At 47.1% G+C, this 17,745-nt stretch overlaps 2 protein-coding genes across 3 annotated transcripts in view; one reads left to right on the top strand and one right to left on the bottom strand.

Moving 5' to 3' along the window:
* YARS1 (tyrosyl-tRNA synthetase 1) lies at positions 1 to 13,358 on the bottom strand. 2 transcript variants are annotated; one of them, XM_077337371.1, is made up of 14 exons: positions 13,071 to 13,358; positions 11,733 to 11,829; positions 8,047 to 8,193; positions 6,869 to 7,044; positions 6,595 to 6,724; positions 6,048 to 6,128; positions 5,545 to 5,637; positions 4,623 to 4,758; positions 4,278 to 4,363; positions 2,685 to 2,820; positions 1,804 to 1,901; positions 1,446 to 1,639; positions 1,115 to 1,253; positions 1 to 662 (listed from the first exon to the last, which is right to left on the bottom strand). In XM_077337371.1, the coding sequence occupies exons 2-14, from the start codon at positions 11,787 to 11,789 to the stop codon at positions 552 to 554; spliced, it is 1,584 nt and encodes a 527-aa protein (XP_077193486.1). In that variant the 5' UTR covers positions 11,790 to 11,829; positions 13,071 to 13,358; the 3' UTR covers positions 1 to 551. The 2 variants fall into 2 exon arrangements, with proteins under 2 accessions (XP_077193486.1, XP_077193485.1); XM_077337370.1 differs by having other exon boundaries at positions 13,063 to 13,357.
* Positions 13,162 to 17,745, top strand: part of S100PBP (S100P binding protein) — a 21,864-nt gene continuing 17,280 nt past the window's right edge. The window contains exon 1 of the mRNA XM_077337375.1: positions 13,162 to 13,268. The gene's annotated coding sequence lies outside the window, so the exon portion shown is untranslated. The remainder of the gene's footprint in view (positions 13,269 to 17,745) is intronic.

Below are 17,745 nucleotides of genomic sequence, written 5' to 3'. Positions count from 1 at the left end.
TTGTGTGGTGACATTTTATTGGACAATAACAATAACTTAGAATTTGGCATTTATCGCGGACGTGGAGAAGACTAAACCACCACTGCTAAAGAGAGATGCTCCCCTTCGTGATCTGCCAGCCTGGGTTTAATCCAGACAGAAGCAGCCACTTAAAAAGAGGAAGGAAGTGGCTGATCATTATTGGGATGGAACACAGATGACCATGCAGCTCCTCTCCTACTTGCTTCATCACGCAAGGGCTCCAAGGTGCCTACTTTCTTCTTCACTCCCCCGCCCCCCTAAAGAACGCATTAAGGGGAAAGAGATCCCTTAGCCCCTAAAGTCCAGAAAATAAAGCAACAGCCTCCTTTCTTCAGACATAAAAAACTCATTCCCACTCACTCTCTGCTGACATCAAACTGTCAGTTTCCACTGATCTGATGCACTTTGGCACCAGGAAACATCAGGGAAGAGCTGTGGCCGATGGATGGACGGTAACTTGATCATCAATGGGTGGGTGATCGATGGGCGGCAAGAGGCAGGGAACGGGTGAAAGTAGCCAGCAAAGAGTCTTAGCGGATGCCGCCGCAAGTCAGGGTTTTGCACGAGATGATCCCCAGCTTGGTCATGAAGTTCTTCCCCTTCCACTGAGCTTTCCTGTCCTTAGAAATCTGGAAGTCAGCCTGAGGTTTGCAGGGGTCAGAGGAAGAGAAGGAAGAGCAGTCAAAATTAAGGCCCACCAGGAACCCATGGTGGGCAAAGGGAGCCCTGGCTTTAAAAGTGCATCACTGGAATCAGCTTATGGCCTAATTTCGGAGGAAAGAATTTAGAGACAGCAAGGAAGATGCTGTGCATGACTCTCCTTCTCCCATCTTGCAATCTCCCCCCCCTTCTCAAAATTAAACACATTCTATTAGACCCTCATATATAGTTGGGAAGCACTGGAAAGAAGCTAGGAGACCTCCCCCCCCCTGAAGATCTGTCCTCCAGCAAATGCTACTCAAGAGCCAAGCTGGATCACCACCAGATCCTCAGTCAATGACAACCACCAAGAACTAGCTTGGCCTACTGAAGCATGGGCAAGATTGCAGCAGCCACAGGGTACTTGGGTGTCTGACACCGAGGACCTCCTTACCTGCAGCTTCTCAAAGACCTTCTTTTTGGGCTTCAGCTCGTCATCTGGCTGGCCGCTCTCATAGCCCTCCACAAACACCTGCTCCCCAGGGCAGGAGCCTGCTGGAGGGTCCAAGGGCTCTATCTGGGAGGGCTCCCCACTGCAACAACAAACAGTTCAGAAAAAGTCAATAGTCAGTTTTGCCACCACCTCTCCCTGTCACCTACTGCCCAGTCTTGCTTGACTGGGCAAAAGGGCTAGCCTAGAGGGCAGCTGCCCTCCACTGCCCCACCCTAACCCATCTGCAGTTCCGCTATTTTTCACCCTGCCCAGCCCCACTTTCACAGCGCACCTGCAGGCACACAGCAGCATGGCTTGGGACTCCACCCCTCTCATCTTCTGGGGCTTCATGTTACACACCACCACTACCAGCCTATCCTGGAGCTCTTCTTTGGGCACGAATTCCACCAGGCCACTGACCACAGTGCGTGGTTCAGGCTCCCCCACATCAATCTTTTCCACGTACAGGGCGTCTGCGTCAGGATGCTGAGGACAGGAAAACAGCAGGGTCAAGGCTCAGGCACAGGGACGTGGGGCAGTGTCACACGGGAATATTGCAGACTTGCTTCAGTCTCTCATCGGCTCGAAGACAGAGCCCAGCGATCACTCCAAGGCAGCAGATAGAAGAGCGGTAATGCCCGGGCACGTACCTTCTCCACACAGAGCACTTTGCCCACACGGAGGTCCACCCGGGAAGGCACCACTTCTTCAGGATCAGAGTTCTTCACAGGGCCCTTGGTGGCAGGTTCTGTGTGCAGGGAGGAGGAGGAGGAGGAGGAGAGCAACTCTTAGGGGGATTGTATTGACAAAAAGATCAGAAGACTTAAGATTCCCTTTCCTCTCCCCACACCAGACACCCTGTCAGGGAGGTGAGGCTGAGAAAGCCCAGATATTAGTTAGAATCCTAGAATCATAGAGTTGGAAGGGACCTCCTGGATCATCTAGTCCAACCCCCTGCACTACGCAGGACACTCACAACCCTATCGCTCATCCACTGTAACCTGCCACCCACTTGAGCCTTCACAGAATCAGCCTCTCTGTCAGATGGCTATCCAGCCTCTGTTTAAACTTTTCCAAAGATGGAGAATCCACCACCTCCCGCGGAAGCCTGTTCCACTTCTCGGTCAGAACAGCTTTATCAGTGCTTTGGTGAGCCCAAGGTCACCCAGCTGGCTGCATGTGGGGGAGGAGAAGGGAATCAAGCCCGGCTCACCAGCTTAGAAGTCCCGCACTCCTAACCACTACACCAAAGTGATCCCTCAGGGCAGTGAGGCATCTGTAGCACAGGTAGGGTCCTCAGCAAGGTCTACCCAGGCAGAAGCTAGGAGAGAGCTCTGTGTGAGCAGTTAAAGCCACTCCTTCAAATCCCGACATGTTGCCTTCAGGGGCCATCTGTTTCAACGTGCGTGACTTCATTAATGGCCAGCGCAAGAAGAGAAAGCTGGAAGATTGTAACTCCAGAGGACTTCCTGATCCCGGTCCATAGCGGCTGCTGCATTAGAGGAACCTGCAAGTGCCTTTTTGCCCTTACTAGCTTTGGAGGGGTCTGGGTATGCAGAGCTTGCCAGTTTCTTCATTTGGGGACTGTTGAACTTTTCCCTGATGGGCTCCAGGAGCTTGTTCAGAGCCACTTCAACGGAGTTCTTCAGGTCTCCAGGATGGACAATCTGTTGCCGGGAAGGGAAGCAGAGATACAGTTAGTCCCGGCTTGTTACCTACTCCCTTCCCCAAAACACATACCCCACCCCTTTTAGATTTTCCAATGCCCTTATGTCTGACCCCAGCTATTAACTCCCAACAATCCCATGGAAGTTTGTTGACTTGATTTATAGGATCAGTCCAGCAGTTTTTTGTATGACACAAGACAAAGACTTGTGCAAGGGGCACAAGCACACATCGGGGCTCCGACTCATAACGATGAGCTCTCCCTAGGATGGCAGCCCTAACGAAGGTATCTGTTAAGAAGGACATTGCTAAATGAAATCAGAGTCCAGTAGCACCTTTAAGACCAACAACAAAGATTTATTCAAGGCGTGAGCTTTCGAGTGCAAGCAGCCTTCGTCAGACTATGATCTTCTTACATGATAGATCAAGATATAGCTAAATGAAGGGAAGATATAGCTAAATGAAGTCCAGTCAAGGCATATTTTTCTTCTATTAATCTTAGCTATGTTCACTGTCCCCCCTATTCTTTAGGGCAAATTTTAGAACTTTAGAATTCAGAATCTTTGGCGCAGGATGCATCTCCTGGCAGTCTGCATGGCATTCATGAATAGGGATGTCTGAGAGGGGCCATGGCCCAGTGATAAAGCATCTGTTGGACATGCAAAAAGACCCCGGTTAAATCCCCGGCGTCTGCAGTTAAAAGATGTGGGGAAAACTCTGCCTAAGACTATGAAAAGCTGCTGCCAATACTGACTTGGATGGATCAGGGATCTGATACAGTATAAAGAGCCTCATATGTGTCACTATATAAGTTGGCGGAAATGATGTATTTTGTACATCAGAGGCAGAGAAGGTATAAGAAAATGCCTTTGGTATGCATAATTTAGGACTGCAGAAGTTAGGAAGGAGGAGGTGTAGTTGGTTTTTATACCCCTCTTTTCACTGCCCAAAGGAGTCACATGCAGCTTACAATCACCTTCCCTTCCTCTCCCCACAACAGAAACCCTGTGAGGAAGGTGAGGCTGAGAGCCCTGATATCGATGCTTGGTCATCACAGCTCTATCAGGCCGGTGACTAGCCCAAGGCTGCATGTAGGGGAGCGCGGAATCAAACCCGGCTCCCCAGATTTGAAGCCGCCGCTCTTAACCACAATACCACACTGGCTCTTGAATGCAAAGTGGGACCCCAAGTCCCAGCCTCAGGATCTCAGCTTCTCTCCCTGCCGCTGCCGCTGCCCCTGCCCATGTTAAGGTTGCCTTTACAGCTTGCAATGAGCCTGCCAAGAAACACAGAATAGAAGATCAGTGTCTTCATCCCCCACCCCATCCAGGCTTCAAAGCTGGCCAGCAGGATAGTCCAGGCTCAAGCCAAAGTGACCACTCCAAAGACACACCCTCCCCACATGCAAGCTGACAGCACAGCAGCTGCCTCCACCTCTGTCCCCAGCCCAGGACATCACCTCATCAGCAAATTCCTTCTCCAGCTCCCCATAGTCTGTGTAGGTTTTGTTCCCTCCCCATTTCTCATCTCTCAGGATGACGAATTCTGTGGGTGGCAAAATAAAGGAGAGAACCACATTAAAACAAAGATAATCTCTTGGGGCTGCCGAAAAACACGTTCAAACACGTCTACAGCACCAGGTGAGCGGCAGGCAATGCAGACGTAGCAGTGGGCTCTTCATCTCTGTAATCACTGGAGGTGGGCCTCCCAGTCAACCAGGTGAATGGCAACCACAAAGACTTCAAATCAAGGCACCTTCTCTCTGCCTTGCCTCACTCCTGCCTTTATGCTTGGGAATCATCACCTGATTTGAGTGGAAAGAGCACATGCTTTATGAAGGACAAGACGCCGTTGTTCTCCACATTCCCTGGCTCGCAGAAAGCTTTCTTCAGCTTCTTCTTCACATCTTCCTTACGGTCCAGGAGATCAATCTTGGACTCCTAAAAGAGAAGAAAGAGAGGTGCCACCTAAGAAGCGTTCCCAAACTGCTCCCAAGCAGAAGAGAATGCTTCTTCTAGATTGCCTCTGTTTGTACCCCATGCCATGCATCACCTAAAAGCAAAGTGGGCTTATTTTGTGGAGCCACTGTTTAATTCATACACAAAAGACAAGCAGATGGCAAGATTTTAATCAATTCACATCAGTCGGTGGAGTGATACAAAAATCAAAGCAAGGAAAAAATCTTATGAGTCATCAAAACCAGGGGTAGTCAACCTGTGGTCCTCCAGATGTTCATGGACTACAATTCCCAGGAGCCTGCCAGCGTTTGCAGGGTCCATGAACATCTGGAGGACCACAGGTTGACTACCCCTGATCTAAACCCTAAAATCCTACATTTGTAGTCCATGAACATCTGGAGGACCACAGGTTGACTACCCCTGATCTAAACCCTAAAACAGTGCAGGGAATCCAAAGCTAGAACATTCTTAAACAGGTGGCAGTCCAGCCTTTTGAAAATCCTCCAGTAAAGGACAGCCACTCACTGTCCTATATTTACACACAAACCCACTCTCCAGTAAACAGGTCCCATTGTCCATATGTTCCTGCTATTAGTCATGGCTACTCAGCTGGGGGAAGATTAACCCAGGGTTACCCCACCCAGTATTTCTATATAGATACTGTTTGACCTCCCCAGCCCAAGAGAATTCCATCCGCCCACTCCATTTAAAGATCTCCTCCCTGCAGGATTGAGTTGCTGCAGCCAAGAGCCAAGTTTAGGAACCAACCTCCTCTGAAGAACTCATCTTGTTGCCAGTCAACCCAGGCACCATGGGGTTCATCAGATGGATGCGTTTGGCATAGCCCAGGGGCGGGAGGCACTGGATAAAGAGAGAAAGGCACAACACGAGCAAGGTTGGGGACTGCTCAGCCCAGGAGATGAGAGGAAGCCACTCCCTGCAGAGGACTGCTTCCTTTCTACTTGCTGGCAGGATAGTTCAGGCTAAAGCAAACATGACCAGACTGCCATCACCTTCACATCACCTTCCCTCATCTAGGGCTGCTCCCATTCATTTCAACAGGGCTTGGATAAAAACGGTTCCCAGCAGGCTTGGCCCACCTGAATTAGATGGGGTGGGAAAGAGAGAGGGGGAGGACAAGTTGTCTTTTGGACTTTCTACCTCAGGCATCAGAAAGGGCCAGAACAGAAGGCAAAAAACAACAAAAGATAACAAGCCCTGACTGGCAGACAAGGATGAGTAAGTCAGATGAGCCACGCCTTGGTGCTCACCTTTTCTGCAAAAGTGAAAATTTTTCTCTGGTCCACTCCTCCAAACTGTGCATCAACTTTCAAGTACTCTTCGTCCAGTGCCTGTGGGGGAACACAAACAGGGAGCTTGCAGACCATCTTATGTCAGAGAAACGCTTATCTACAAATCATTTATATAAACACACCCTTATGGCAGAAAGTTAACTATGAAGTTATTCATTGTACACTCGCCGTGTACTAATTTCACCAGAGACCCTCTAGTTCAAGCAATATTGCCTTGCTAGATTATGCTGTGGCCTTTCTCTCAAGGACTCAAGGCTGAATGAAGCAGGCACTAGTTCTCCCTCTCCCACCCCTAGTACACAGAGGAACAATCACCACAAATGCTCTGTGTATGGGGCCATTGCAGGTAGGCCTGAGTTGCAAATCATTCTTCCCTCTTCTCACACACACCTCTATTTCCCCCTCACGGGGGAAGACTCTAATCAACTGGCTCAATGGGCATGCAACGGGCACCCTTTCCAAGACACGGGCACTGGGTGAAGATCCCCCCACCCCAATTTGCTACCTGTAGTCCTGGATAGAGGAGGCCGCTCAGCAGCGGATGCTCCACTTGCTTCACCACTTCTGCACCCGCTTTCTTGGCATCGTGCTGGGTGACAACAGAGGACAGGCGGTAAACATCCAGTGTGTACTCCCTGAGAAGAAAAACACGGAGTTCCTGCAATGCCGAAATGCCTATATGAAAGGAACCGGATCCCGCCCTCCCTGATTGTCATGGGCTAAAAGACACATCATTTGTTTATGGTGTATCTCACACACTCCCAGGCAAACAAACTAACTTGCTGAGCTGATAGTCGGTCCCACGGACGAAACGGAGCTTCTCCAGAGGCACCCCGATGCTCTCCAGCATTGCCTTGATCACATTCTCATAATACTGGGTACGTAGCTCCAGAAGCTCCCAGGGGGCCTTCATGTTGTCCAGGTAGGCGTGGAGATCAGCAAATAAGATCGTCACCTAGGACAGAGATGGGCGCACTTGAGTTTCTGTCCCTGAGCTTTCAGTTCCCAAACCAAAGACACTTTTGCAGGTAGGACACAAGGCAAGGAGGAGGAACCGGTTGAGCTGGGAGAGAAGGTTCCTGGCAGAGAGGAAATTGATGGCTAACCTGGACTTGCTGCAGCATAATATGTGAAATGGCCCTCAAATACAGCCTGTTGCTCACTAATCATTTATATTTTATTTTTCATTTTTAACAATCGACTTATCATGTGGAAATGACACTTATCCTGTGTTCTACTCTGGGGAGAGGAAGAGCAGCACAGAATTACTTTTCACACGGGGTCCTGAAAAAGCAAAAATTTAGAATCAGCCCCTACTCAGAAATGTTTGAGAACCTCAGCCTCAGCTCTTACTTTGACCCTTTCTCTAACTGCCTTCTGAGAGGACAAGGAGCATGTAAATCCAGGGGCTGTACTCCTCAGCAATGGCAAGTGAATAAACATGCACTAGCTAGATGGGAATGATACAAAATAGACCACACCCCCTCATGGAATGACATTTATTTGTAGTCAATGCCCAAGCAATGAGTGCCTAAGTCTATGGCCCAAGCATGGCTGACCTCATAGCCAAAATTCTCAATTTCACTCTCTTAGGAAGATGAAACAATCTTTGCTTGATTCGCATTTGCTCAGCTGTCATGTCAGATACACAGAGTGGGAAATTCTTGCCCCCTGTATCTCAAGGCACTGATGACCCTCCCAGATCCTTATATAGGCTGACCCGTCCCCCTCTCCACAGTTGCACCCCCTTTCCTTTTACTTCTGTGGAACATGACACTGAGATAGCAGGCCCCATCAGCCACCATCTTTGCACTAGGTGGCCTTTCAACCGACAGGAATGCTGGGGAATGTGTATGCATGCTGTAAGCACTGAGTCATGGTTCTAAACCGTCACAAGCCTTCTTTTCCATCAGTGCTACTTGCCAAGAACCAAGACTCAGGTCAAGCCCATCCTTACCTCACACCCAGCTTTGAGGAAGTCTGCAATCTTGGACATGGGGACGAAGTAAGCTATGTGTGGCTTCCCTGTTGTGGCTGTCCCCCAGTAGACCTTCAGCTCACGCTCTTTCAAAATGGCCTTCAGCTTATCCTCCCCAAGAACTTCCTGCAAAGACAGACAAATTCAGCATCTTAAGAGCAAATGATGTGGGTGCCTGGGGCATTAGAATATCTGAAGAAAGCACTCAGTAAGGCATGAGTTCAGTAATTCTCACACTGTGAGCCCATCAAGTTTCATGCAAGGCCAAAAATCTACCGAGGGGGTTCTCTCTGGCTTTCTCTGGAAGCAGATAATTCTGCCCAACCACGAAGGCCTAAAATTGCTGTCAATGCAGAGCCCGAGTAGAGGGGCCTGATGATACTTCATGGAGGCATGCTCTGCCTCAGATCAGCTCTTCATATATGAATAGAAAACAGAGGGCACCGAGAAATTTGCATACGCAGCTTAAGGCTACCAGGGTTTATCTCAGTAATAACAAGCCTAATGGAGATGCCCTTAGTGATTTAAAACCTCCCTTCTATTATGGTCCATTTATATTGCCTTTCTAATATTGTTACATACAAAGAAGAAAAGCAAACACAAACAACATACACACAGAGTACATGGAATGTACATAATAAGTACATGGAATGTACATAATCTATTTTTAAAATTACCCCAAACACCCATATTCAGTTTAGTGTACCTTTCCAACATTGTCTATATTGCTTTTCCCATCTCCTAACCATACCTCCAAATATTAAGAACAAACTGAAAATGCTAAAAAGGAGCTGAAAATGGGCTGGGCGTTACAGGAAAAGCAAACTGCAAGTTTACAAAAGCCCTGTGGAATCTTATCACAGATAGCCTCTCAAGGACAAAGCGACAAAACAAAATCAAGCTGTGATTCCACTCTACAACCTCAAGGAATAATTGTGCTTCTAACGGAAAATCATCATGCAAGCACTTTCTAGGGAAAGAGCGAGAGAAAGGCAATCCAGTTACTTTGCCCCTTCGATCCTTTCACAATCCAATGGAAAATATTAATGACATCGGCAAGCTACAAGACAGGAAGAATTTTTGGGTCACCAGTCTCTGGATTCAGCACTGCACAAGTGTGACTTGGATATCAACCATTACAGACGTAGCTAAAAACACTGGGAAGCAATTACTGGTCTTGGCTCTCCATGCCATTGAGAGCACTTCTGCGAGCCAAAGTCAGGGAATGGCAGGTCTTAGTAAATAATTAAGACATGCTGAACAAAGAATAAAGGAGCCTCAGACGAGTGTAGCCTTGAAGGTTTGATGTAAACCAGACTGTTCAGAGATGCCTGGTTTAAATCAAATATAAGGAGCACTGAGTTTCAAGTTAAGCCCAAGTGCAAAGAGCCTCTTGAGAAATAATGAGAATAGCTCATCAAGGACAAAGAGAAGATATAGTTTGAAGTCATGGCTTATTGGCTGGCAGCCAACACATACTTACAGGTATGTAAAAACCTGAAAACATTTTGATATAACAAGACTAGCAAAAATGTATGGAAGTATAGACATTACCGAATTTATCTGTGTAAAGCAATCCTGTATTAAATTTATTAGGCAATTGATTAGCGAAGAATGTGAACCTGATTAAGTAATAGGGGGAGATGAATTAAGTATTAAGGAATCTTTGGGAAATATGGGAAGCTCCAAAACTTTTTAAAAAGAACTACTTTTATAAACCTGCTGTTTTAAATGGTTAGCTGTGTTGGTCTGAAATGGCACAATAAAATCAGATTCCAGTAGCACCTTTAAGACCAACAAAGATTTATTCAGGGCGGGAGCTTTCTGACACTCGAAAGCTCCCGCCCTGAATAAATCTTTGTTGGTCTTTAAGGTGCTACTGGATTCTAAACCTGCTGTTGTTAAGCAATATATTGGACATATACAAAAGCTCATTTTATAATTATCTGTAGAATTATTTATATTTATTTATTTTTATATTTATATTTTATAGTCTTTGAAGCTAGTCAACAGTGAAGAAATTCTAGATGTGTTAATAAAATATAAAGGAATATATATATAAATATATATAAATGTGGACATCTGGGTCACTGGAGTTGGTTTCTTTGTGCATAAGAAACAAAGTCCAGATAGTCAAGGTGCCCACATTCATAAGACAAGGGTAACTGGAGTTTGACTGTCCAGAAGTCAAATTTCAAGCAAATTCCATGCATGAGGGAGGGAGAGAACAAGAATGGCAATTGGCCAGATTCACGCTTTGCTTGTAGCCAAAGTGTCATGTTGCCTCCCACTTACATGCCATGTATTCAGATAATAGGAAAAGTCCTGGGAGCCATCAGATTCCTTTCTTCTTTTCTTGTCCTTCCTTCTCCCTGCCTTTCTCCTTGCTGGGTTCTCAGCCCACATGTAAATACCATAGCCTGTTCCCAGGAAATGGAGAGTGTCCTTCATAAAGTTCTCTCTTATTTGGCATGTTATGGCTCCAATGATTAGTTCTGGCTACCTTTTGGCCTTTTGTAAAAAAATGTAGCTTTTACTTTTTTCTGATTGTTCTTTGCAGATAAAAGCCCTTCTGCCATGGGAATAGCAAATGGCAGGAAAGTGATCCAATGATGGGGCAGGGGAAGGTGTCTCTATGTATTCTAGGACTGGACGAGTCCGTCATTCTTGGCAATAGATTTTCTATCATGATGCTTCCTGATCTACACTCTTGGATACAATAAACGCTGAACTCTTTTTCCACAAAGAATGTCTCAGTTTTCTTGTCTTTTGCCGTGGTACTTGACACAAGCAATGCAATAGTTTTAATAATCAAATCACAAAGAAACAAGGAACTTTCTGAGTCCCCCAGAAGCTCAATACAAAAAAAGGGGGGGCATACAATGGAAAACTCACAGGCCTGCAGTTTGTAGAGTCTTCTAAGAGTTAAGAACATGCTGCAGATTTGCCTAGATTAGATGCTACTGGGTTCAGAATAGATTTCAAGATACATAGAAAGCAGATGCTCAGTGCTGTGGTGAGCCCAAGGCCACCCAGCTGATTGCATGTGGAGGAGGATCAAGGAATCAAACCCAGCTTGCCAGATTAGAAGTCCGCACTCCCAACCACTACACCAAGCTGGCTCTAAAGCAAGCTGTAACCCATAAAATCTTCTGTTATGACGCCTGTCAGTCTTTAAGGCTCTTTTTTGTTTTGCTGATTCTAAAGCAGACTAATGGTTATTGTCTGGAATGTTCATTGGTCCTAATAAGTGGTATGGCAATATTATTGCTTTACTCCTGAAAAAGCAGTCAGGAAACCCAATTTGGAATCTGACTGAATCTGATTAAGGCACACAGAAGTAGGGAGCTTTTCCCAAACCTGCAGCAGTCCTGTGGAGTAGCTAACTGCCCTTGCGGTAAAACTTACATGTAGCCATCACTCAGAACAGATCTCCAGGGCTTTTTTCAGGTTCTAAAACAGCACTTAAGTCCCTCTCCCTGTAAACCACTGGGAATTAATTTTTCAATGGGAAACTCCCAGATCATTTATGTAGAAAGTCCACGTGGGAGACATGTGGACTTCATAATGCGATGAATCAGCTCTTGACCAGACTGCTTCCATGCCGCTATGTTGTCCAAGGAAATGCACATCAGCTTTCCACTCAGCCCTTCTGACAAAAGTACCTGCAAATTCCGGGTGATCAGATGATACTTCTCCTGTACCGTCAGTTCGTCCCCCATTGTCACAGCAGCTGCTCACCAACCAAAAAGATTCTGTGGGCTGAAAAGAAGCCAGATATACGTTTGTCACAGAGAACAGCCAGCCTCACAGAAAAAAAAAGAAGCCCCAAATCTCCCCAAATTCCTCATGAAGCATCAGGGCTACGGAGAAGGGTATTATGAGATTCAATGGTGGAACTGGCTTTCCTAGGTTACTTGACTTGGATCTGCTTAGGAGAGGGGAGAGAGGAGGATTTTGGCTAGTGCCTTTAGCAGCAGCAGAAGAGTTGGTTTTCATACCCTGCTTTTCACTAGCCAAAGGAGTCTCGAAGCGGCTCACAATCGCATTCTCTTCCTCTCCTCGCAACAGACACCCTGTGAGGTAGATGTGGCTGAGAGAGCTCTGGGAGAAACTGCTCTGTGAGGACAGCTCTAGCAAGATTGTGCCTAGCACAAGGTCACCCAACTTGATGCATGTGGAGAATCAAACCCGATTTGCCAGATTAGAAGCCACCCTCTTAACCACTCCACCATGTGGGCAAAAATCACCCCCCAGCCAAAATACAAATATCTTGACAATAAAAGAGTGCAGAGTTCCGGAACGGGACCCTTCTCATCCCTAGGGGACTCAAGTCAGGCAGCCCTCCACATCTATGAGGAATGGGAAAGGCTGCTTCTGCTGCAGCGGGGTGGGGGTGATGGGTTGAGACAAATCTCTTTCACTTTTTGCAGATCTCTTTAACTTGGCTTCCAGAATTGTTTTCTTAATCAGAAGGCCCAGCATGTTTTTGGAAATATTGCCAGCGCTGATATATCTAACAGACCCATTCTCAAGGCCAGAGGAAGAAGCTGAAATTGTTTATGTAAACCATTGAAGGCTGGCAGGGAGGGGGAAGGAACGGAAGTTGCCTTTTTGGGACCTTTCCGGGGAGCTGGCATGGTGTCAGCACGGATGGTCCCATGGGATGTGCAAGGGGGGTGGAGACCCCAGGTTATTGGTTTGACCGAAGGGGCATCACTTTTCCCGCCTCCAATATAATCTCATGTAACTGTATTGTTCTCTGCACAGATAACTTTTGGGACGATCCCATCTGCAGTAGCCTAAAAATCATAAAAGGCTTTCCAGTCTACTAGTCATTCTATTTGGTCATTGCACACTAGGCAAGCGATCCTAAAAGGCCCTGGGCCATCTGGGGTTGGGGTTGCGGACCCGCCCCCCGACAAACCAAGCAGCTTAGCCGCGATATCCCTCCCACCCCGCCCGAAGAGGCCACAGCATCCCCCCAACACCTACCGACGTACCGGCTTCTGCCAGGTTGCATCAGCTCCCTCGCTCTCGGCGCTCTGCTACGCGACCTAGCGGCGACGCCTGCTCTCCCGCCTACCCAGCGGAGCACCGACAGCCTCGATCGGCCGCCGAGGGGGGCGGGGCCTGTCCGGCCGCCCTCAGGCTCCTCCCCCAGCGCCGCGGCAATTGGGGAGCCAAGATGGCGGCGGCGGGTGAGTTTGGGAGGTTGCTTGGGCGGAGAGGGGCGCATATTCCGGAGGGGGCAGGGAAGGATGGGCGTCCGCGGCCTGAGGGTTGGCAACGGCTGCTCCGGGGTGGCTCTGGAGGTTTCTCCTGGGAGAATTCTGTTCTCCGCGGGAAGCGGAGGGGGCGTGTCCGTGCGTTGCTGGGCTGCTCAGCGCTCCGAGCCGAGTATTCCACCCCCTTTTTGATTGGCGTTTATTCAGGCTCTGGCATTTCTTCCTCGTAAGGAGGCAAAGCGGCATGCAAGTTTATCCTCACAACAACCCTGCGCAGTAGGCTAGGCTGAGTGCGTGCCACCCAGCGACCTTCCAGAATCTGAAGCTGGGTCTTCCAGGCGCTCTAACCCCTCTTATCACACGGGCTAAATGCAATCGCTCATGGCACAGTGGGGATGCGAGCCTGGGTCGGCCAAGTAGTGCCCCTGCCCGAAGAGCCCTGCAAACTAGAGCCTCTAATAATTTTAAAGCACTGGGATGCACTTCCCTTTTTAATGGAAGTTTTGGGGTGATTCAAATATGTGCAATACTTAATTTTCCCGTTAAACGAAAACTTACTTTAGTGATTTAACAACATAAAGTGCACCATTTATAATTTTAGCATGAACTGTTGGATTATGCGGCATGATTACAGGCATACCCAATTTGATAAAGAGTTACAAATGGCAGCAGCCTGTACTGTTATAGCCCTTGTGTCTAATTTTTTGCAGCTGAAAGACAAAACAAACATTGAAGGTAGAAAGAAAATTCTGCACTAAATAAAATAAAGTGCTTATTTCGGGGGGGGGGGTCATAGAGTCTCAAGCATGTTCTAATACTAAACTAAACTTCTCAACGTTGAAGATACTTCACTGTTCTGTAACATATTAATTGTTGCTAAAATAATTTACATTTAAGGGGAAACATTTCTTGAAAATCGTAGAGTTGCCAGGGACCATGCAGGGGGTCTACTCCCCCTGCTCAATGCAGGATAAGCCTACTAAAGCATCCATGATAAGTATCTCTCCAGCTGCTGCTTAAAGACAACCAGTGAGGTCCCCCTCACCAGGGGTAGTCAACCCGTGGTCCTCCAGATGTTCATGGACTACAATTCCCACGAGCCCCTGCCAGCAAACGCTGGCAGGGGCTCATGGGAATTGTAGTCCATGCACATCTGGAGGACGATGGGTTGTCTACCCCTGCCCCTCACCACATCCTTAGGCACCCTGTTCCACTACTGAACTACTCTGACTATGGAAATTTCCCCCTCTTGCCAGTACCAAATCTTGCCAGTACATGCAGATAAAGCCATTACTGCAGTCTTATCCTTTGCTGCCAACAGAAACTGCTCCCTGACCATCTCCATGTGACAACCTTTCAAAAACTTAAAGACAGCAATCATATTCCCTCTCAGCCTCCTCTTCTACAGGCTGAACATTCCCAAATCCCTTAGCCTTTCCTTATAGAGCATCTACATTTCAAGGTTTATTCAATGCTTTATATCTTGAGTATGAAAAACCTTTCCTTAAGAAGCATTTCATGCATTCAAAGGGAGTAAATATTTTATATGACTTTTATTTTGTTGTTGTTGTTATGTGCGAAGTCGTGTCCAACCCATCGCGACCCCATGGACAATGATCCTCCAGGCCTTCCTGTCCTCTACCATTCCCCGGAGTCCATTTAAGTTTGCACCTACTGCTTCAGTGACTCCATCCAGCCACCTCATTCTCTGTCGTCCCCTTCTTCTTTTGCCCTCGATCGCTCCCAGCATTAGGCTCTTCTCCAGGGAGTCCTTCCTTCTCATGAGGTGGCCAAAGTATTTGAGTTTCATCTTCAGGATCTGGCCTTCTAAAGAGCAGTCAGGGTTGATCTCCTCTAGGACTGACCGGTTTGTTCGCCTTGCAGTCCAAGGGACTCGCAAGAGTCTTCTCCAGCACCAGAGTTCAAAAGCCTCAATTCTTTGACGCTCGGCCTTCCTTATGGTCCAACTCTCGCAGCCATACATTGCAACTGGGAAGACCATAGCCTTGACTAAACGCACTTTTGTTGGCAGGGTGATTTCTCTGCTTTTTAGGATGCTGTCTAGATTTGCCATAGCTTTCCTCCCCAGGAGCAAGCGTTTTTAATTTCTTTGCTGCAGTCCCCATCTGCAGTGATCTTGGAGCCCAGGAAAATAAAATCTGTCACTATCTCCATTTCTTCCCCATCTATTTGCCATGAATTGAGAGGGCCGGATGCCATGATCTTTGTTTTCTTGATGTTGAGTTTCAAGCCAACTTTTGCACTCTCCTCCTTCACCCGCATCAACAGGCTCTTTAGTTCCTCTTCACTTTCTGCCATTAGAGTGGTATCATCTGCATATTTTTATGACTTTTATTTTAGCATTCCCCTAAATGTTCCATATGTTACATTCGAAAAATTGGGGAAAGTCCTTGAGGTGAAAAACATGAATCTTCCCCCACCCTCGGCTTCATACCACTAGTTTTGAGGGGGACTGCATGGCTTGGTGCCAACAGTTAAAGGAGGGAAGAGCTGAGATACTCCCACACACATTTGGGCAGATAAGAGCCTAACAGCAAAGCCAGAATGCAGCCTGCATTAAAATTTGAGACCAATGGCACCTTTAAGACCAACAGAGTTGTATTCTAGGTGTGAGGGTTCATATGCATGCATACTTCCTCAAGCAATGAAATAGGAATTATCACAGAGCAGATTTGACAGAGTAAATGTTTAGGGACTTTTTCTGCCCTTATATCTGCACTGTGATATGATGGTCCCTAGTTGATTGAGGAAGTGTGCACGCGCACAAAAGCTCACACCCTAGAATAAAACTTTGTTGGTCTTAAAGGTGCCATTGGACTCAAATTTTGCTCTGCAACTTCAGACCAATACGGCTATGCACCTGAATCTACCTGCATTAAAAGTAAGTGGGATCAAACAGTCCCAAAGGCTTTATCTTTCTCCCCCCCCCCAATCCTCCTGCACAATCACTTGCAGTTCTGTTTGTACACAGCAAGATTTGGGTAGGCAGAGATATCGTAATGCTTCCGTAGTCTTCTGCTGGGTAGGAGGGATAGAAGCCCATTCCATCCAAGGTATAGCCCAACATGAAAGTGCTCCAGAGAAACATGGAGGAAGAATTTGGCAGGTAGGCCTCCAAAGTGAGTACATTAAGCATATATCCCTTTTCAAACCCAGCTGTTTTTGCTTGCTCTGGCCAGAAGGGCTTTAAACTCAACTTTAAAGGGGAAAAGTGGAACATAACCTTGAGATCACTCCTCTCTTCTTTTAGGCACATCTGAAACTGCTTCCTGTGTGGTCATTGTCTAGGCTGCATGCAAATATCAATCTGCAGCTGACTACGGTGCCATGCATTCCCTTTCCTCAGCTGCAGGGCTGAAGGTGTCACAGTTTCCACTGTCTAAAGTTAATGAAGCAAGCGATTGGAGTCAGAGAGATCTTTTTCATTTTGTTGCTTGGTATTCTCCCTTTTTTTTGTTTTAATGAGATTTTTCTTATAACTCCATGTTATTAAGGAAAGTAGGTACTTTGCTGGTTCCAGTGATGTGGGCTTTCTGGAAAAATTTGAATTGGAACAGTTTCCATTGGCCTTAGTAGAGCATGATGTTAGTGGCTTATCTTGCTTGTTAGTTCCATGTCACATTGGTGATTAGGTCAGGTGAGAAAGAGGCATGCAAGTCAGAATTTTAGCTTTGATTTTGGTTGGACTTGCAGAGCCAATAAGATCAACCCACGACTTGGATTTCCTTCTAACTTTGAAGCTGCAGATTTTCCCTCACATTGCATTGACGATAGCGTCCATTCATTAATGATTAACTTTATGAAATTTAAAAATGGAAAATGTTCTCCATTGAAGACTAAAGCCTCTCCAGCTGCTGCTTAAAGACAACCAGTGAGGTCCCCCTTACCAGGGGTAGTCAACCCGTGGTCCTCCAGATGTTCATGGACTACAATTCCCATGAGTCCCTGCCAGCAAACGCTGGCAGGGGTTCATGGGAATTGTAGTCCATGCACATCTGGAGGACCACGGGTTGACTACCCCTGCCCCTCACCACATCCTTAGGCACCCTGTTCCACTACTGAACTATGACTATGGAAATTTCCCCCTCTTGCCAGTACCAAATCTTGCTATTACATGCAGATAAAGCCATTACTGCAGTCTTATCCTTTGCTGCTAACAGAAACTGCTCCCTGACCATCTCCATGTGACAACCTTTCAAAAACTTAAAGACAGCAATCATGTTCCCTCTCAGCCTCCTCTTCTACAGGCTGAACATTCCCAAATCCCTTAGCCTTTCCTTATAGAGCAGGGGTAGTCAAACTGCGGCCCTCCAGATGTCCATGGACTACAATTCCCAGGAGCCCCCTGCCAGCGAATGCTGGCAGGGGGCTCCTGGGAATTGTAGTCCATGGACATCTGGAGGGCCGCAGTTTGACTACCCCTGTTATA

This window comes from Paroedura picta, chromosome 5 (genome assembly GCF_049243985.1).
Source record: "Paroedura picta isolate Pp20150507F chromosome 5, Ppicta_v3.0, whole genome shotgun sequence".
Taxonomy (NCBI): Eukaryota; Metazoa; Chordata; class Lepidosauria; order Squamata; family Gekkonidae; genus Paroedura; species Paroedura picta.
This window is presented reverse-complemented; position numbering and strand designations above follow the sequence as displayed.